We start from the raw sequence: 21666 nt of genomic DNA, 5'->3' as shown, positions 1-21666 counted from the left end.
CTAGAGTCACTATCACCATAAGGTACCTTTGACTCCCCCCAAATAAAGATGGACCAGTGAACTTGGTATGGATAGATTTAATTGCTGTTATGTTAGAAATGCTTACTGGGCAAAATCCCACACTTTTAACAAATTAATCATTCAACATGCAATAATGTGAGTGTGCTGACAGAGTGGACAATGACAGGTTGGACTTGTTGCTAATGTTAGCATTTAAGAAGCGCACAGTGGCCCTTCACTCAGCAACATGATTCAGTAAGCAAACTGACCGTGTACTGTAGAACACAGCTCCAGCTGTTATGAAATGCGCTCTATAAATAAAATTGTATTGTATGATGACAGTGATTCTGATAAGGACACTAAAGGCACTTAACAGTGATACTGACCCCGGTGTAACGGGAAAAAGACTAAATGACAAGCTATACATAAAATGTCAAATGAAGAGTTGGAGTACAAAAATGTCTGTACAACAGACGGTCTGCAGAGTGACTTTCCACTCGTGTCTTGTCACTGCTTTATACAAACAACATGATGATGATGATGATGATTATTATTGTGGTTATCGCAGTCCATCTTTTAGCTCTGATGAGCCATCTGAGTGATCTTCTTCAGCATGTCCTCCGACTGCAACTGCTCCAGCGTCAGCAGAGACAGGCCCAGTTGGTCCTCCTGTGCACCAGGGGGCGACACACAGTGCACGCAACGCTTAGCGACATTAATAGATGCAAATTTTCCTTAGTCTTTCTAAGGCACATCGCATTGTATGTTTGCATTAAGCTAGGCTGAACATTTTGGTGTAGACAATGCTTCATTTTCTTCTTTAAATGTGTCAGCTTTACAGTAAACTTTGAACTGAGAGTGACAAACACCTTAAAGCAAGCATGCTCGGCCACTTATTTGGAGAACCGAATGAGTGAGAACAGACGTTAAGAAATACTTTAAAATGTGTCTTTTAGTAAGTATAGGTACAAATGGAAAAAAATAAAATAAAAGATTGATGGTGTCTATGTTGTGTCTTCCTCTACTGCAGGTGGAGCTCGGGCATATGAACGGGAGTTTACTGGAGCGTCTGTTTGAGTTTGACCTGTCTGAAGGGCTGAGCCATCTGTCTGAGGAAATGTTTGGACAGTTGAACCGTCTCATCCACAGTGAGGTTGAGGCTGCCGTCATTGATGTGCTCCTGGATCCAGCGAGGAAGCTTCCCGCGTTTGTCCGCTCGGGCGTAACGCTGCCGCAGGAAGAGGAAGGCCATCACAAAAGCGCAAGCAGAAAATCCAAAGTGGACGTGAAATGGATGAAAAAAGGTGTTTTTTTGGGACCATATAGTAAGGCTTTTTTGGCGAAAAAAAAAAAGACCATGTATAGTAAGGGTAAAGCAAGGTGTTTTTTTGCAAAAAAAAAAAAAAAAAACGACCATGTATAGTAAGGCGTTTTTTATGAGAAAAAACAACCATATATATAGTAAGGCATTTTTGTGTGGAAAAAAAATGACCAAGGCGTTTTTTTTGTTTTTTTTTAAAAGACCATGTATAGTAAGCCGTTTTTGTGAAACAAAAATGACCAAGGCGTTTTTTTTTTTTTTTTTTAAAAGACCATGTATAGTAAGCCGTTTTTTGTGAAAAAAAAAAAATGACCATGTATAGTAAGGATATATATAGTAAGGCGTATTTTGGGGGGAAAAAAACGACCATGTATAGTAAGGCGCTTTTTTGCGCGTTGTGAAATGCGCTATACAAAATAAAATTGCATTGCATTGTATTGTTTGTAGCGGGTATGATCTCAGCTAGCTCCAAATCAATCCAATCAGTGTCCTTGTTTTGAGCAGTCACCCAATATTGACGACGCAAACAAAACAGCAAATTACCTTGTCAGCAAAAATCATGAGTCCATAGTCGGTCTTTCCTCGGATGGCTCGGCCGACGCACTGCGCAGCGTGCCGCATGGCGTCGAAGGTGAGAAAGTCGTTCTCCCGGATCTGGAACTGATCCCTCAGGTACTCCAAACGGGCCTGCGGCACGCCACGCATTTACACGACGCGGAAAATATCAACAAAGTGTCGATACAGCACAAGGGGGAGGAGGATCGATGTTACCTTGAGGATGCGGCTCTGCGTGTAAACGTACGGAACGCCAAACATGATGACCGCTCGGCCAAAGTGGTGCACTGGTAACAAACAAAACAGTTGCTTTATGTTTTTCATTCAACGTATTTTCTTATTCTCACGAGGTTACGGAAAGTCCCCCCAAAAATATCTATCATTTTGTTTTGGGGAAAAATATTCAAATTTATCAAGCTACATTATTTCCTCCCCCCCAAAAAAAGACACCCAAAATATTCTCATAAGATTACTTATTTCCCCTAAAAAATAAAGCTTAATTTTGAGGGAACTTGCTTTCTGAAAAAGAAAACGTGTTTTTTGGAAGATAAAAAAATAAGACCATTGTCATACGATTGCTACTTTAAAAAGAAAAAATGAAGGAAAAAAAAGACTTATTAACTGAAGAATCTAACTTTCTCAGCACCCCCCTCCAAAAAAATCCATTCAAATTTTCCAAAAATATTTTCCCTCTCAACAAAATATTCACTTTTTATTTTAAAAATGAACAAAAAAATGCAAAACAACTTTTCTTTGTGAATTTTTTTCACATAGAAAAATGCCTTAAAACTTTTATTAGAAAAAAACATGATATTTTATCGAAAGAATAACCCTTTCAAAAAATTCAATTTTTCCACCCAAAAAATAACATACAAAAAAAAGGTTTTGCTCCAAAAATACTTATTTGAATGGTAAATGTAACTATTCACAAGAGGATTATTGCTCTCCCTGAAAAAGCTAATGAAAACTTTATTCTGAGAAAAAATATGACTGTTTTTTTTAATTCATTCACAGCCATTGTCAATGACGTTTTTCCCCTGATGCTACTCCACTCTAAATTTCAAACGGATGCACAGCCACCAGTAGATGATGACAATGCTGCATTTTAAGTATGCGATCAGCACAGTTGCTGAGTCCCCTGGGAGAAACGGCACCATTTTGTGCAAACTTTTTCTACTGCTGATTATAAAAGAACGGAAAAACAAAGAATCTAACATTTTTTTTTCCTGGTGAGGAGAGTCATGTCTTTCATTTGTCAGTTTGGTGTATATAAAAAAATCACGACCACAATATCCTGTCTAGAAAAATGTTAAAATTATCTAAAATGCCAGGCCGCATAAAAAAAAAAAAAAAAACTTTTTTTTTCCTTTACTAGTTGATCAGGAAATAGTTGTACTTGGATGCAACACCATGACATCCCATTTTTTCCACATTTACCAAAATCGATCCCCTCCGACACTTTTCCTCGCGCCACCGACAGCAGGATGGCTCCTCTGCCGTTCTCACACGCCTGTAAGGAGAAAGAGAGAAGAGTGGGAAGAAGTTGACTTCAAACGCCTGACCGGGATGCGGACATCACCTCCTGGTACTTCTCCAGCGCCATGCTGGTCTCTGCCGCATCCTGCGTCTCGATGAAGATCAGCTTGTTCTTCTGAATGTTCTCCAGAATTCCCTAGAGGAAGCACACACAAAAAAAAAATCCTGAACGTGGTTTGCTAGTCGCTACGTTAGCACGAAGCTAACGGAGAGCTTGCGAGTGAACGAAATGCTGACCTGCTCGTACCAGGATGCCACGATGTTCTCCATGTAGACGTAGCTGGTGAAAAACGCCACGATGCCGTCAGGAACCACAGCGGACATCTCCAGCAGCAGGTTTCCATAGTTACGGATCACAGCTAGAAAGACAAAAAAAAAATTCCCAAATCCATTTTTACTTGTGTTTTCCTGCATATGAAAGTTGGATTTCAATTTTCTTAGAATGTGTCAGTGGCACGACTCAAGACAATGTTGGAATACCACTTAGCAGGGCCACATTTAGCCAAGTTGAAGTTAATTAATTTTGCAGTGTAACTGCACACCACAAATGCACAAACGCACACACTTTTTTTTTTTCATACTTAATCTAATCAAAGTGGATTCCATACCACCATACATTTTAGTATAATATATAATTGAAGAAAATATTACATACTAAAATGCATGTAAACGTCCCATTTGGACCCAAGAAAAAGCCGGTTAATATTTCCACAAAGTTGGAAATGATGTTTTTCTACACACCGAAATCCTCTCTGGTCTCAAACTTGGAGCTCAGAGCCACCTGGTCGTTTCCTCGCCCGACAATCTGGAAAACCGAAAGACAAAAGTGCTGAAACAAGTTAGGAGGCCAGAAATGACATGGGGGGTGGGGGGGGGGGCTCTCTATAGATAATTCTAATGCATGCACGCACAAAATACAAATGAGTAATATTTATAATTCTCCTGAACAGTTGGGTGAGACAATCAAGTGCACCTTCTGTAGAAACTGTCAAGTAGAGGGCATCGCAGATTGAAGATCGTGGCAAAGCTGCGTTCCATTAGCTTACCCAGATGTCATACCCATCATCCGTGCGCACATAATACCCAATTGGTGGCCACAAATAATGTAGCCACAAATTAGTGGCCCCAATAATATTTTTGGGGGGAAAAAGTTTCCATGTCACATGTTAGGTTGGGTACTGTCGCTATGCACACTTGGGAAAAAACATACCAGTGGGCAGAGGCAGGTTCGCGCCAGCGTCATGGTGAAAGACGCCATGGTGACGGGCCGGAAGTCCAGGATGCGAGGGTAAATGTCCAGCGGGGACAACGTCTGGCCAGGACAAACGTGGCAGATGGTGAAGGAAGGTCAAGGCCGGGGGGGAAACACGAACGCGGAGGCCGGAAGACTTACCCCTGACGTGATGACAACCGATTGGAACCTTTGAAAGACGGGTTTGATGGCGATGGACGGGTCCATGCAGCTGAGCAAAGAGCAGACCAGTAAAACGTCATGTCGGACATTTTAAAACTTTAAAAAAAACAAAACAAAAAAAAACATAATTACTTTAGAAAAGGAATATCCTTTACTACTGTAAAATGAAACTTTAATCAGTTGAAAAATATAAAAACATTTTATCCTCTAAAATTAAAGAAATGTCTTTCTCTAAAATTTTTATATTTTCTCAAATGTAGTTGAATGATCAAAAAATATTTTTTTTCCCTCTATAACTTAAGTTTCTCTCAAAAATGTTTTAAAAACGTTTTTTTTCCTATATGGAATAAGTAAAATATTTTTTTCTTTAAAAAAAATACAAAATTCCCACCAAAGGTCCAATTAAAAATTAAATGTGGAGCAAATATCTCTCCCAAGATCAAACAATCTGAAGCACAAGTGTCGGTCTGATTTATTTGATTGTAAAATATAACGAGAAACGTAATTGACCAGATTTTGTGTGGAATTGTGAGTTACTGCAAGTGCTGTCGATTTAAAAAAAAGTATTTCTCGTTATTGTGTTCTCATTGAAGGCATATTGCCCAAAAATTTAAATCAACAAAAAACAAAATCCTCAATTCCAGGTCGTTTGCTGCAAACAAGCTTGAACGGCAAAGTTTGAGGTGATACAATTCTCCTCCAGTCCTGCAGGTGGCAGGAGTGCAAAAGTGCAGAGCCACCTACCTGAAGTGCAACACGGGGTTGGCGATGGTCGGCGTTCTGTCTTCAAAGGGCTCAATGATGATGGTGAAACCTTTGAGGAGAAACGTTTCAACGCTTCAAGGGTTAAAATGGCGGTAGCTTTCAATCAAAAGCGAGGACCTTTAAACTCAAAACGGAGGAATTTTGAACTTTTCAACCAAAATGGGGGCTGAAAGTTCAATCAAAACGGAGGAACTTTTGAATAAATATCGAGCCTCTTTTAAATATGAAACCCTCCCATATATTTTTTTTCAATTTCCAATTTCAAGTCAGTCGAGTGAAAATGAATGAATCGTTCTTCAAAGGTAACGGCGGCCATGGCTGATCGCACCTTGACTGTACGTGCTGACCAGCGTGGCAAAGTTGGAGATGAGCGTGACGGCGGAGAAGTCAGCGATGTCTGTGATCTCCAGCGTCCGTAGCAGCGACTGCAGACGCTCGGCGCAGAACCTGCGAGACGCCGTCCAATCGGGAGTGAGGCGGCATGTCACGGACGTGTCACGGGAGGCCGAGGTGACGGCGGCGCCGGGGACCTGAGGGGCTTGCGGTCGATGCAGACTTTGTCGAAGATGTCCTTGAGGAACTGCGGGGCGCTCTCCTGGACCACGTGCTGCACCCTCAGGCGGGACTTCAAGTACTCCATGAAGCGCCTCAGGAAGCCCACAAAGTGCTCGGCCGTGCGGATGGTGCCCGGAACGGCCTCTGCGACCATCATCCAGCCAATCGGGAAAATGTACGATATTCACGTCGGGGGGCGGGGCGTTCTTTTTACCTTTTAGGATCTCGTCCGGCAGCACGGGATTGGCCAGGTAGACGTCTGTCTCCCGCGCCACGTTGGCTTCCTTCAAGCCCTCCACCAGCCGTCGATATTCCTCCTTCAGTTTGGCAGCGTCCGTCTCTTTGATCCTGTCAAAGGCGGGAAAAGACGGTTGCCTCAACTTGCGTCCTCGGTTGTCCCTGAACCCCGAAACCGCATTTGCACCTCAAGTACCAGAATGTAAAGTAGCTTTTAGTTCCTCGAACCAAAGGCAGACCAGAGGCGTTCTTACTTGTGTATGGTGTTCTGCAGCGTGTCCACGTTACCCTGGCAACGGTCCAGCGTCCGCCTGGTGATGTTGACGCTCATGGAGTCGATGCACACGTTGTCTGCCGAAGATGGGGAAACGCTGCGTAAGTCACGTGCGGGATTTCAGTCGTAGGCGGGACAGAGCGAGGCGACACGCACCGATGTTGTGCGCCTCGTCAAAGACCACCACGGATTGCTTGGCCAGCTCCTTGGACACCAGGTCTGCGATCTTGGGGTCCAGCAGGTAGTGGTAGCTGTACACCACGATGTTGGCGTGCAGGATCTGACCAGAGCAACACAAACATGGACGCTATCGTGAGCTCCATCAAGGTACTCATGTTTCCAGCATTGTTTTTGGGACAATATCGTGCCTTTGTTAGGTTTGGTGTAAAGTGGTAGGGCTCTATGTTGGTTTGGATCCTATTTGGCAGACAGGAGCATACAAGGCTAACAAAAAAAAATTCTAAGAGTCCCACTCTGCCCCACTGTCGTACGGTGTTCCGCAGGGTTCAATTTTGGGGCCCCTACTGTTTTCAGTGTATTGCTGCTTGCTGGGTTGCATCTTAACAAAAGCGCGGGTACGACAGTCAGATTTACGTCCCACTGAGCAAAAAGGACGCTTTCTCCTTAAGGCTACTTTTGTCCTGTCTGGAGAAAATCGAGGCCTGGATGGCACTGAATTTCTTGAGCTTCATTGGAAAGAAAACAGACGTTATGGTGTTTGGTCCCAGTGGCCCTTGTACATCCTGTCCGGTTGACTTGGGCCCCCTGGCGCCTTATCTAAAAGCAACAGTGTCAAACTTGGGTTTTTAATTTGACCGGCAAATTGGTGCCGTTGTCAAATCCCGTTTTTTTTTTTTTTCATTTTAGGCAGCTAGCTAGGAAAAAAAGCCTCTCCTTTCTCAACAGCAATTCAGCAATTACATCTTGGCTGGATTATTGTAACGTACTTTGTTTTGGAGTCAGCCAGTCCTCCTTCAAGCATCTCCAGTTGGTCCAAAATGCTGCTGCGTGCCTTCTAAGTGGAGCCCGTAGGAGGGATCACATAGCTCCACATATGGCCTCCAGTACATTTTAGAGTTCATTTTAAGATTCTTGTATTTGCTTTTAAATCTTTTAATGGCCCCTGCGTAACCTGTCAGAGCTCCTCCGCCCCTACGCGCCTGCCCAGTGCATCAGGTCAGCGGACGTGACGCTAATGGAGGTACTGAACGTGAAGCGGCGGCTCAGAGAGGATCGAGCCTTTTCCATTGCAGGTCTCTCTCTTTGGAATGACCTCCCGCTAAAAAGTGAGACAATCTCCCTCTCTGCCAAATTTTAAAACTCATGTTGAAACACATTTTTATTCTATGGCTTTTGACTCAGCAGGAGACTCTGCATTTTTTATGGTGTTTACTGTTTTTATGTCATTCATTTACTGTCTTAACTGTCTTTGCTTTTGGATGTCGGATTTTACTCCCAACAACAGCACTTTGTATGCAGTGACGCTTGTTTTTAAAGTGCTCTATAAATAAATTGGGTTCGGTTGAGTTGAGTAAAACTTTTTTTGTGATGGGTCTAAATGTGGTTATTTTGCGAGATCTCAGCGCGGAATGGTGATGTTTTCTCTTGTAGTTTGTACCGAGTAGCGTGCCAGGTAGTAGGGACACCATCCTTTCCTGCGGCCAAAGTCCTTCAGGTCATCCAGGTTGTAGATGCCGGCGGGAAGCGGCACCTGCCGGCCCACCGCATCAAACTCCTGCCGGGCACAGCGGAGAACTTTGTTCAGATCTCGTCAAGCAGGAAGCGAACGTAGGCGGGTGGGGGTGTTTACCTCATAGAAACGACAGGATGGCTGATTGGGGTCGCTGTGGCGTTGCGCACGAATGTACGACGCCGTCAGACTGTGACACTTGCTGTCCACCTCCTTGCCAAAGCGCAAGCTGCTCACCTGCAACAGCACTCGTCATTTTTATTGTGAAACAATCCTAAAAACGGACGAAAATAGGCTTATTGTTGACGGCTCGCCTCCGGGTGGACGCAGAGGTTCTTGCGGGAGGAGAGTGCCAGAGCCAGGAACTTGTTTTTCTCGCCTGTCTCCTTGGAATAAAACTCCATCAGCTTCCTCAGCTCCTCCACCACCTAGACGCACACGCCATCAAAAGTGAGCTAGAAAAGTTACGTCTTCTCCTGTCGACGGGGCTGATTTGAGTCACCTTTTCAATCTCGGGGACCGTTCTGGAGCAGTAGATGAGCTTGGTGACTTCCAGAGGGAACGCCTGAGGAGAAAAAAAGAAGGAGCTCTCAGGCAAGGAACCGAAACGGAACATAAACACTGGGCGAAACTCACCCTCTGGTAGGCAACGATGAGCGCCAACAGTGAGATGGTCTTGCCAGTTCCTGACGGCATCTCCAGGACGCCATGGCCCTGAAAGTACAAGGCGACGAACACTATTGTCATTGTTCAAATGCTGGTCTCATTTATTCCTGTATAGACACAACAGACACACTGTCTTGCCGTGGACTGGTGAACATCAAGGCTTGTAGAGACACTTTTGCCCGTCTATCCGCCTATGACAGATGCCCGTTTTGTAGGCGATAAGCGAAAGACGGGAAAGGAAGTTGGTCGACAGAAACGCTAACGGAAGCCCGTTAAAAATGATGGGCGCGACGGCCTATAGGCGTTTACTATTTGGTCTGGCTGGACAAAGAGGCGCATAGACGGACGCAGCAGGCGGAAGGCGATAAACGGACCGGGATTTTTTTTTTTTTTTAGCAAAGTGCTCCGCTCTGCTTAAATGTAGGTATTGTGAGATCTCTTTTACGTAAGCTATGGTTCACATCAAGCAATGCTTTTTATGGATGGCAAACTCAAAGCTGGCGTTTCTCTAGGGCACAGCAGCTATAACCAACACTTCCACCACCTGGCTGACTCGTGACTCCAAGGCGAAGTCAGCCCAGGGTTTTTTTTCCCCCCCAACACCCTGCTGACAGTTTACCCGGTGTGTTATTAAATCCTTATGTACTTCTCCCACCTTAGCATCCAGCGTCCTCTTGAGCTCCAGCATGTACGAGTATTGTTCAGGATAGATGTAATCGTAGGGGAAATACACCAACAGACCATCGATGTTAAGCCTGAAATAAAAATGTGAAGAAAAAAAACATTAGTCTTTACAAGTCAATTACGCTAGCTTTGAGTTAGCACGCGAAGCTAAATAACAAGCTGATAAGAACCGGCAGTTACGTCTACAGGCGTTGACGTCGAATAAGGTCAGTGTTAGGAACACGGGATACTCACTTCATCGTTGCTAAATGTGTCCTCTCCTATGACACTTGACTACTTCATTCATTTACGAGCTTTCATGGACAAGCTTGTTGTGAGGGGAAACCTGCACGGCACGCAAGCCTTCTTCTTCTTCGCTTTGTTGAATGACGACGCAAATTTGTTATACTGCCACCTAGTGTAGCATGGGACTACATACAACAACAAACAAATGAGTACAGTAATTAAATTGTCCTGACTTTTTAAAACTTATTGAATGACATTGGCATATTTATCTAATTTTGGCACACAATCCTTATTTAGTGTAAATTCTCACGACTTTCAAGACAGCTACATAAGAGCTTAGGTCTTAACAAAAAACATGTAATAATTTGTTTACTGACCCCCGTTGGTCATAACTAAGAACTGTAATATCCATTCATAATCATTGGAAGTTTTTAATGATGAAGTCCTTCCTCATTAAAAATGACAAAATCTTTAATGACTAAATATCTAAATAACATTGTTTAATTAATTGCATTATTTGTTGAATTAAATAGGTATTCATTTAAAACATTTATTTTTCTATTTCATGGAATTTCTAATTAATTGCATGCTTCATGACGTTTTTGACAAGCATTTGATTTGTTTACTGACCCTGGTTGCAACTGTATTTATTATGTTAAAAACGTACGGGAAACTGATTTAAAAACTGATACTGATCCCAAAAAGACATGAATCAATAAAATCATACTGTGCCGAGTGCAAATAAATATAACTTAGTTACTTTGATGTGATGAAACACATATTAGACTCTTTAGTGTCACCATTGAAAGACTTTTATTGATACATTCACAGAAATGTACACAGCATGCATGACTTATGGAACAAGAGACTACTGTAATTACAGTATGTGTCAATCAACATTAGTTGTGCAAGCACTCTAAATATTTTTGTTGTTGTTGTAAAAACAGCAATCTATGTATGTAAAAGCATTTTTCCATGAGCCTCTGAGACACAGCAGGTTGAAAAGACAATATTGATGTGAGTGGCCAATTTAGACAGAATATACATACAGTAAATACCGCAACGTTATTGTAGAGCAATGGTGTTATTATGGGGACACATTATTAAAAGCGAGTTTTGAATGGTTTATGTATAAATAGTTGTGTCCTGAGAGCCTATCAAGTGTGAAATTACTACTAGAAATGTGTCTGTGGGGGAAAAATGCCTATGCCTCTTATATTGTAGAAGTTAAGCATCTGCATGATTTTTGACAACAGGTGTTCACAGCTTCACATGAGATAAAATGACATTACCGGGTATTGAAGATGGCTGCTTTAAGGCTCTTGACGACCAGCCTGAGCCTGTCGCTCCCAGCGACAACAGCGCATCCGCAAAGTATTCACAGCACTTTAATGTTTCGACGCTTAATGTTATAACCTTACTCCAAAATGGAAAATGTTCATTTAACCACTCAAAATTGTACACATAACACTCCATAATGACAACATGACAAAAGATTTGTGGAAATTTGGGCTAACCCTAACCCTTACACACACACACACACAAAAATGAATTTACCACAATTTGCACTAAAGTTCAATTTGTACTTTTACGTACATTACGTACGTTATTTTGTAGTTTATTTTAAATACCTTTGAAAAAATATCAACCAAACTTTTGTCATGGTGTGTTGTGCTGTGTGTACTTTTTTGGTGGGGGGCAGGGGGATTCTTTCCATCCATTTTGCCATGAAGCACAAAAGTAGACTTCAGTTTTTATTCAATACAGTTGCAAAAAATTGGGTCATTTTGGGATGTTGTGTGTAGAATTTTGAAGGAAAAAATGCAATAAGGCTGTAACATCAAAATAAAAATGAGTGAAGCATTTTCCAAATGTGTTGTACAAATCATGTTTCCCACATAGTTTTTTTTTTTTTTTAATTTCCTTTTCGCATCAAATGGGGTATTGTATGTAGGAATTCTGTGAAGAAATATTCATTCGCAACACTTCACTTTTTCCACTATAGTTCACCATTTTTGACAAAATTGAAAAAAAAAGAAGATCATGATATAAATCATGTACCTTTGTCATTGTTTTGTGTGTACATTTTAAAGAATAATAATAAATTGAATCCATTTTGGAATAAGGCTGTAACATGTCAAATGTGCAAACAGTTAAGTGCTGTAAATACTTTCAGGAAGTGCTGTATCTGAAATGTCCGCCCTGTCGTTGGGTTTTCGTGACATGGACTCAGTAAAAGGCCTTATTGTCCACCTCTGCCTTCCATTTGCTCACAGCTCGCATCGATGGTCCACGTCCTTGTAGCGGTCCATGATCCTCAGCACGTCATCCAGGATGGAGGGCCCCAGATCCAGGTCCAGGTCCAGGCCCGCCACGGAGTCCAATCGCAGGAAGAGTCCACAGGGCGAATCGCTGCGCAGGTCCTCGTTGCTCAGACCGGCGTCCGAGTCCAAACTGAGGCCGCGCCGCTCGTCCGGGGGCCCGCAGCCGTCCGACACCGACTCCTCCGACGACACCTCCGAGAAGGATCCGGACGAAGGGACCAGTCGGCGGAGGGAGGGCGACAGGGAGATGTCCTGGCCGCCGCTCTCCGAGGGACGCCGCCCCTGCTGCTTGTCGTGGGCGTCCGCAGGCTGTAGGTGGCGCACTTTGCCGTCATCCAGGTGCAGGCGTGGCGGTTTGGGCGGCGCTTGCTCATGGGCCATGAAGACGGGCATGGAGATGGTGGTCTTCAACAAGCCAGAGGACGAGTGCTGGTAGTGGAATCCGTTGTATGAGTAGTCGGAGGCGGCGGCCTCGCCCCCGTGCCCTCTGTCCATGCTGTGCGAGCGGGCGTCGCCATTATTCGCCGGTAACATGTCCATTTTCCCACTAAGGAAGCCCACGTCCCCGAACATGTCCCGCTCGCCTTGCGGCCCCACGTGGGCGCTGTGGCGCACGTCGCCCAGCGGGGGGCTGATCATATCGCCGGACAGTACGTCGCGCAGTTTAGCCTTCTTGCCACGTTTGGGCGTGGTGGTCTTCAGGTACATGGGGGTCTTGGCGGGCATCCTGCGGGGTGACTGGCCGCCTCCGCCGGACACCTCGGACCACTCGGCCGTGCTCGGAAGAAGTCGGAGACACCACCACGATGGCGAGCAAACGGTCCAAGAAGATGCTTCCACACCCAGGACGCCGCAAAAGTGCGTTTGGAGACTTCTTTGTCTTCTTGAATGTGAGCAGAGAGAAAATAATATTAGTCAAATAAATAATTTGACAACTATTATTATTCTACAATTTATTAATGATATCAAATTAATTATAACAACAGAATTCAAAAGGACTTTTCAAGTTATATATACATACATATATATATATATATATATATAGTATATACATATATGTGTATACACACACACGTAATTTAATGGATGTTGGATAATGTTCTTTATCATTCTATATGATTTGTAAAATGTATTTCATAATGCTTGTATTGAATTAATGGCATTTTTATGAAATGAATAATTTTTAGTCGATCTATATTCGTGGTCGGATTCCTTCAAAAGCAGCCTACCAATGGTTTTCCTCAGTTAGCCCAACATAATTGTGGTTTGGCCAAGTTACAATCAGTCAGTGAGTTTTCAGTCGGTGTCGTCATGACGATGGCATGTGAAGCGGCCCTGTGAATGTTCACACTCACCCTCAGTTTTATCTGTTTTGTGTGTAACAGTCCATAGAATTGTATTCGCCGCCCAGTCAGAAAGCCACACACACTGTACGTTCACTGGACACTTCATTAGATACATAATAAAACGTCAGATACTGTAGTAGTACTGTTAGTAGGCTTGTGAGCATCAAAGGATTAACTCATTGCACGTGACGGTTTTGCTTTTTATTTGCCTTTTTTTTTTTTTGCCCATATTTAAAAAGTAGTCCTCTAGGGAAGAAAGAAAGGAAGTGATGTCACATACAAAGCAGCAGTAAGCGTTTTTTCTTTAGTATTAAGAAAGTCACATAACACGGAGTTGCATGTAAATCAAAGTTTGACCAAATTCCGCGTACAGTGCTCAACTGCTGAACTTTTAAGAGTTAATGTGTGCATTTCAACTGTGGAAAAAGCTTAACTCGTAAAGTTTTTCTTCTGACTGTGTTCACAAACAAACAAGCATTCCACCACCTGGTGATGTCATTATTGTGACATCTGGTTCTGCTCTAAGCATCCTTTTTGGCGCCAAGACCATACGGGCCCCCTCCTCCCTCTTTTTTAGCTGTTGACTCAGTTGTCATAAGATGCGCACACGTGAAGGAACGCATGAGAGCACCAATTACACCCCTTTTTGTGACTAGATTTGACAACTCTTCAGACTACCCAAGCGACTTTTTTTTCCCAAAAGGCACATCCAATCCGATCACATGATCAGGGCAAAAAGATCGGTTTTCCTTTATTTTCTGAAATTGTACACGTCACAAAGTGACCGATAATCCAAAGCTTTAAACAGATTGCGAAATGGAACAGTAATAGCAATGTTGCATTTTTGTTTATTTTACAGTCCAGATAGCAGAGGCTCACACACACAATGCTCTCCCTCTGGTCCGCAGCAGAACGTAAATTGTGTTTTGAGCAACAAGGAGTCACAAACGATGTGAAAACATTCAGGGTAAGCCAAAAGATACTTCTAAAATAGCCTTTGCTGTTATAAAACTGCCTCACTTGATGACATACCTTCAAATAGAAGTTTAACAATTGTAAATTTTGGGGGGACAAGCTTTGCAATCAACAAGTAAATAAAATTGACTCAATAAATATATATATATATATATATATTTTTAAATAAAATAAAATAATATAGGTCTTATTTTATCTTTTTTTAACCTGCGAACAGGTGAATCCGCGGGTGCCAAACCGCGAATATGTGGGGGTCCACTGTAGTGGATCAGGAGTGATTTTGAGCAAAGCCAAGAATTTAAGACTACCACTTCTGCCGTGTGCGTGTGTTTGTGTGTGTGTGTTCCACACGCAGCCCCTTGACGGTGATGTCACGATGTCTCACCGCGCTTCCCTATTACGCAAGAGTGACGTCACCAGCCGCCTCCAGCTCCTCAAGTCTCTTGAGTGGCTCCTCACATCTGAACTGTCACGCATGTTACATTTGTACCTCCCGTTGAGCCTTTAGTCTTTAACTTTAAAAACAGATATAAAAACAAGCCACTCTTGTGGTCTTTCCCCCACTTTTCTGATGTCTCCACGAGTTTTTAACCCCACCAACATGTTCACGTGCGTCCAAAGCGACTCCGTCACAATCATGCAACACAGACATTATTTGATTTGAAGGGATTTTAAAGAGAAATGCGGAGCACCTCCTGCTCGCAAAGGGCGTGTCACAGTATGTTCACAGCTCACTCTAAAAAAAAAATCTAATTATTATTGTTATCCATGTTAATTATATTGAGTGTATAATTGAAAGCGTCCACATCTTGACTGGTGTGCGCGCGGCTGATATTTACCTACAAAGTGACGCGTGGTTCCAACGGCATCCTCTTTTGTTTCATATTTTCCATCCTCTTTCGTTGAAGCAAACGTTGTTTTCGCGGTGGTGGCGACTGACTGCACCTTCAAGTCAACCTCTTGGCGACAGACCGTCGCTTGCCACTCCTCGAGTGGGCAAGGCGACTACTGTGCAGCGACCAAAAAGTATTATGTTAAAGTGATGGAGACAAACACATCCTATTAGTTATTTTCAAAATAAAATACACCAGTAGCATTCCCTATTCATTAAAACACTGCTTGTTAACAAGTGTCAATTAAAATTGATTATATTACGTATACAATTAATTTACAGACTTTTTATAACTTGTAAAAACGCAATTAAACGGGTGCATTTACTCTTATTATTTTACTTTGGCGTTTTGGTTTAGAATTACATTGCTTCCGGTGTGACTGCTTCTTACTTGATGGCCCATAAAATGCTAATCAAAGCGCTGTCGTAAGAGGATTCGCGCTAGGTTATTTGATCAAATAGGTAAAGGTGCTAAAGGTGCTATAAAGGTGCTTATGGCCGTGGGGGGTTTAAAATAACCGCTTTGATCACTTCCGGATCTCTTATTTTGGATTGTGTGTGTGTGTGTGTTAATTAAGCATTTGTGGTTTAATTTGATTAACAGCGTGATGGTAGAAAGAAACTAAAAAAAAAACAACACAGAAAGATCCAAACCGGTCTATCTGAATAATTACTTTCTTATTCGTGACATTTTAAACATTTTTATAAGTGGGGTAAACACACTCTGAATGTAAATCTTCATCCAGATTTGCACCAAACCTGTACTTTGAATCTTGCTATAAAGTTGCACTGTATTTGTGTATACTGTAAATCCTCCTATTGAATTATTGTACAATATATCCTGTATTTGGACTGTACACTGCGTAATTAAACTGTACATACTGTATAGTTAACATTAACATACTATCATACCACATTAATCATGAGCAGTGTTCATAGCCTGCGCATGCATGTTGAAATAAGACACTCGCGGTGACTTATTTCTATACCTTTTCATGCCGCACTCGCTGTATGTGACTATACAGTATGATATTTTATCATGCACTTCTGGTTAGACGATAAAATCTGCATTTCGTTGCTTTGCCCTTCGAACGCGTGTTCTAATCGTACCCTCATGTGATGAGGAAGATGAAGATAATTAAGCAGATGTGTTTTGTCAGCATTGTGTCTGCAGGCTCGCGGAGTTTACAGTCCCGAGGGAAGCTGCAGGGAAAATTAAACCCACACACCTTCCAAAACATTTGTGTGTTTTTTGCTTGAGCAGCATCTTTTGTGATGAAGCAGCAGCGCAACAAAGCAGCCTCGTCCCACCGACACCGCAACATCGCTGCATTGTACCGTTACAATATCGTCGCATGATAAGCGCTAACATCATTGTAGCATGCCGACATCGTAACATCAAACATTGCCATATGACATCATTTGACAATATTGTGTCATCGCAACGTCGCAATATCCCAACTGCCTATCGCACTGATGTTAATGCTATGATGTTGGGATGGCACGTGAATTTTGTCATGCTACAATGTTGAACGTTACGATGCTATGCTAAGATGTTATGACCGTGCAATTCTGCGATACGGTGCCGCGACACTATGATCACATTAAACATCGTGATATGTCATCTATGTGACAACATTGTAACGCCACAACATCGTAGCGCCGCGTCATAAAATCACAACATTGTAGCATGACAATATGGTAGCTTCTCATCACGTCAAATCCCTTCATACTTTCACAACATCCTAATGACAAACATTGCTGCATCAAACATCATAGCATGACAATAATAGCATCTCAAAATCATATTTGTAACATCAAGCATTACGCCATGACAATATCCGAACATCCAGCATCGAAGCATTACAATATCATTGCATCACATAATAAACAACATCGTGGCATCACAATATCGGAACATCTCATTTTAGTTTCACAACACCGTTATGCCAAATCATTGAATAACAACACTGTAACATTATAACGTTGTACAAACGCTCATTTTCTCTGCTGACTGTTTGAAAAGGGACTGGAATGTGCAGGGAAGATACACAAAAGGACTCTGCAACGTGCTTACATCACACACGCACACACGGGGGTATGACATCACCAAAATAAATCCAAATGTAATCGGCGCGGCCCCCCCACTTGGCCTCACGGCGAGGCTGCGGCCCCGCGGGTGTCACCACATGCTGAGAGGCCCACACCGAAAGCCCCTCCAGCCCAGCCAGGAGGCCCCGAAAGCCCCCACCGTGTGAGCTCCACAACAGCACGACACAGACCGTCCCTTTCACCCTGACCAGCAAGTTTGTCCCTGCTAGTTTCTCCTGAGTGAAAGGTTGTCATACACAATCGGTGATTGAAGTTGACCTGTGACTTTGCAGGCCCCCGACATAGGGGAAGTCAACCCCCAAAGATCCTTTGCAGTAATACGTTCTACGCGCCTTCACTATTGTAAACATGGCATTCTGTGGAATATTACGTTTGTGAAATCTGAGTTAAGCAGCAAAATCCAGCCGTTTTTAGCTATCTCCGGCGGCGGCCATTTTGTTACTTCTGTCGACTGAAAGTGACATCACAGTTGCTCAACCTGAGTAGTTGTGATGTCATTTTCAGTTGACAGAAAGTGGCAAAATGGCCGCCGCCGGAGATGGCTAAAAACGGCTGGATTTTGCTGCTGGAAAAGGGACAACAATTCTATAAACTCTTCGTTGTTGTGAAATTCAGGAAAGTCAACTTTCACAAAATCAAATTCCCCACATTTAAATTGTCATTGAAGTTTGCTGCCTTGAAACTTTGAGTTTGCCCAACGTTTTTCTGTACAATAAAGAATAATGCCACCAGTAAACCCTTTCACATTGCCCACCAAAGTCAACTTTTTCGTGGGATCGTTTATCCAGAATGTGACATTACTGACGTAGTATCACAAGCAAAATGCTGCCCGTAGCCCATCAGATAGCATTTGGCACGCCCACCACTTCAATCTATTTATTATTATTTTGGCAACCTTCAGGATGTGCTGAAAGTTACGGGAACACAAGGACAGGACGGCAAACAGGAAGTGGTCCATGTTCATGCAGACTTTGTGTTGTTGGCGCTGTGTCAAAGGACATCACCCCCACCCACCCATCCACCACCCCTTTTCCTGCAGATCCTTCTTCTCTAGCTATCTGCTATTACGCAACAGGTGGAACAGAACCTTCCCGGGAGTTCTGAGCGTCCTCGGTTGTTTGGATCCGAATGTAAACACTCAGAACCTGGACCAGGACTCACATGCAGCTGTGACACTGGAGTGAGGTCATCATAATGGGGAATTCTGGGAATCTGTGAGTAAGACGTCCATGTGGATCCACTTTACTGTGATTGCTGTCAGGAGGGGCCCCAAAATGAGAGGCTTCACTTTGCCAGTTGGTTGATCACGAACTGCGACATTCCCAACCACGAATGAGCAAGCACAAAATAAGGATGACGTCACCTCACTTAGGAAAAAGAGCAACACGGATCAATATGGGACTCGAGTAGCTCACACGGAATGTCATAAAAAATACAAGCAAATCTATAGACAAACAGTTACATAATGTGCTACATTACATCACGGCACATGGCGAAGAAAAGCTTACAGGGCTACACTAACGTTGTAAGTGATGATAATGGGACGGTTGCAAAAAAAAAACGGAATAGAAGCTCGTCCAAAAGTAGCGCAGACATTATAAATGGTGTGGTTGATAAATATTATCGCTGGTGGTGGTATGCATGGTGAACATAGGGTGGGGGTCTTCCCAATTAGTGTTTTAGAAACATGGACCAGGGTCGTGTCATTCCGAGGGTGGTATTTCCTGCGTTAAAGGTACGGAGACAGAACGAGGTGGAAGATTAGCAAAATTTGTCTCAATGTTTTTAGTCGACCATTGAAAAAAGCCACGGCAAAATAAAAATGGACAAACGGGTAGCGTCAAAGGGCCAGCCGAGATTCCACGTTGCACTTTTATGTTAGAGGCGCACAACTTTGCGTGTTGACTTCAACGGCGCATTTTACAGCGATACGCTTCAAGAGCTGCAAAAGGCGAAGCCACTTTTGACGCCCTGTGTGAAAGATTCCAACTCAGAATGAGACGATTAAGTCGACACTCAAAAGTAGGATCAAAGTCAGAATGTCACCTGTCGCCCCTTCACACTGCCCATCAAAACTCTCTATTCACCCCCCCCCCCTCAAGTGAGTTACATAAAAGCATGATATCACTAATTGAAGATGGGAAAAGAAGCTCCGCTCTCTCCCTTTCGCCGCCCTGCAGAGTCGGATGGCCCCGCCCCTTGATCCTTCATTCCCACAATCCGCCCTCCCCACAACCCCCTCCACCCCCACCCCCTCCACCTCCGCTGTTCTCGAGGCTCCGGGGTAGCGCGGAGGGTCAGTGACAAACATTCCGAAATAGATGAGGGGGAGGAAGACACAAGGGGAAGTGGCGACCAATCGGCGCTGTCGCGAAAGGGGATCAAGACGGGGTTCAAAACTCAAAACCGTTTTAGTCTGTGTGTGTGTGAGTTGGGAATCTTAGCAATTGGAAAATAAACCAACCAAACATCACATGACTTAGAAGTGTGTGTGACGACAATAACAAGTTCCTCGGAAGTGCGGGAGGGGTTTCAATCCCGCGTCAGCGTTCGTCGGGAACATTCCGGGCCGAGGTGGTTTCAAGCTGGTGCTTCACAACAGGAAGCGGAGATGTTGTTCTTGGACTGAAACGCCCAACAGTTGTCTTTATAGTTTATTGCTTGCAAGAAAGAGGCGAGATTTTGCGTAGTAGTCACATAAATGCAGTAAACAAGGTCTTGTGGCTAGCTCAGCAGTTGCGGGCACACTTGGACTAAAAGCTGTGTAAAATGAAACCCTGTGGGGCAGCGATCTCCCCTGCAATAGGTGAAAAAAGTGTATATATATATATATATGTATATATATACATACATACTGTATGTATTGTGCAAGGACAGCGACATTGGCGGCAAATTAAGGACACCTTGGAGTGACTCATTGTTTGATTTTCTCCAAATATGAGAAAATTAAATTTTTCGTTCTTTTGGTGAACATATGGGCACGGTTCTCCTCCCTGTGTGGGAGCTTCCCCGTGTCCTTATATTTACGACGCACAAGGAGACATTAAGAGATTAAGGCCTCCGCCAGAGAGTCACGTATCTGCTATTTGAAGCCATGGCAGGACGCGAGCCAACACCTAAGTGGCTACTTTTGTTCCCTCGGGTTAATCGAGATTAACGTTACCTCCATTCTCTCTCTTAATGTCTCATTTCAGTTTCATTTCAAACCAAAGTCACTGACTTTTAACCATTGTGTCAAGCATGACGTTTCCAAGGTCACTGTCGGTCATTATGAGAGTATTGCCAAAAATAACGACCGATCAAGTCTTCATCACTGTCTTTAATTGATTTCATATATTTTTTCACCTTGTTAACTTTAACAATTAACTTTGGTAATGCCATTTCCTTGGAGTTAAGGTCAAGTCCCGTCATAAACGAGTCAGCTGAGCGGCTAACGATACTGGATATGCATCTGCCAAGTTTTGAGATGATTGGGACCACGAACTTGGGGACCATGTGCAGCAGGCTGCACTATAAGTAGCCTATTTAAAAAAAAATTTTTTTTTTTAAATCATGTTGTCATTACTTGGTGTGGTGTGTTGATTTTCAAGAGAGAGGGGAAAATAAAAAAAAAGTGAAGGCTTGTGAATACTTCCCAGATGCCCTGTAAGCCTCTAAAGGTGAATATCGACTGTCGTGCTGCTTTGATTTGCGAGACAGCCAACTCCAAGCTCACATGACACCATCTCTAAATGGACTGAAAATGGCCACTATTTATACCCGGTCACTTGACTCCCAAAAACAGCGCCCCCACAAAATCACAGCCAGCGTGGCAGGCATGTTTGCCGTCGGCAAATCTCCAAATCCCGGCCAAAGGTTTAAGAGGATTGCGTGAGCTAAATATATATGTACACACTTCCCGCAGGTAGCGCCATCTAAGAAGATTAGCCATCAAAGACAATTACACATCAACCCAGAGTAGCATACAGTCACTGTCACATAAAAAAATGTAAAGATGCAAAAAAAAATAAACAACAATAAACACGTAAATCTTCACAAAAAGGAATTCACATTAGACACTTCTGAGACCATTCGAATGCTAACCAAAACAGCAGC

At 43.1% G+C, this 21666-nt stretch overlaps 2 protein-coding genes across 2 annotated transcripts; both read right to left on the bottom strand.

Annotated features, from left to right (window-relative positions):
- Window positions 1-62: 62 nt before the first annotated feature.
- Window positions 63-10055, bottom strand: ercc2 (excision repair cross-complementation group 2). The gene is made up of 23 exons (XM_086036723.1): window positions 9932-10055; window positions 9669-9768; window positions 8984-9061; window positions 8850-8912; window positions 8662-8775; window positions 8468-8584; window positions 8276-8392; window positions 6814-6937; window positions 6638-6734; window positions 6361-6494; window positions 6122-6290; window positions 5920-6038; window positions 5571-5640; window positions 4806-4875; window positions 4623-4724; window positions 4154-4217; window positions 3650-3771; window positions 3456-3548; window positions 3314-3386; window positions 2093-2163; window positions 1865-2008; window positions 1085-1228; window positions 63-669 (listed from the first exon to the last, which is right to left on the bottom strand). The coding sequence occupies exons 1-23, from the start codon at window positions 9934-9936 to the stop codon at window positions 577-579; spliced, it is 2283 nt and encodes a 760-aa protein (XP_085892849.1). The 5' UTR covers window positions 9937-10055; the 3' UTR covers window positions 63-576.
- Window positions 10056-10711: 656 nt separating this feature from the next.
- LOC147144350 (cdc42 effector protein 2) lies at window positions 10712-15577 on the bottom strand. Its single transcript, XM_086036842.1, has 2 exons — window positions 15407-15577; window positions 10712-13129 (listed from the first exon to the last, which is right to left on the bottom strand). Exon 2 carries the CDS (start codon window positions 12970-12972, stop codon window positions 12193-12195), a length of 780 nt encoding a protein of 259 aa, XP_085892968.1. The 5' UTR covers window positions 12973-13129; window positions 15407-15577; the 3' UTR covers window positions 10712-12192.
- Between the last annotated feature and the right edge of the window lie 6089 nt (window positions 15578-21666).

This window comes from Filicampus tigris, chromosome 7 (genome assembly GCF_054856515.1).
Source record: "Filicampus tigris isolate MCC_2025a chromosome 7, RoL_Ftig_1.0, whole genome shotgun sequence".
NCBI lineage: Eukaryota > Metazoa > Chordata > Actinopteri > Syngnathiformes > Syngnathidae > Filicampus > Filicampus tigris.
The sequence above is the reverse complement of the archived record's forward strand: the minus strand, read 5'-3'. Positions and strand labels throughout refer to the sequence as shown.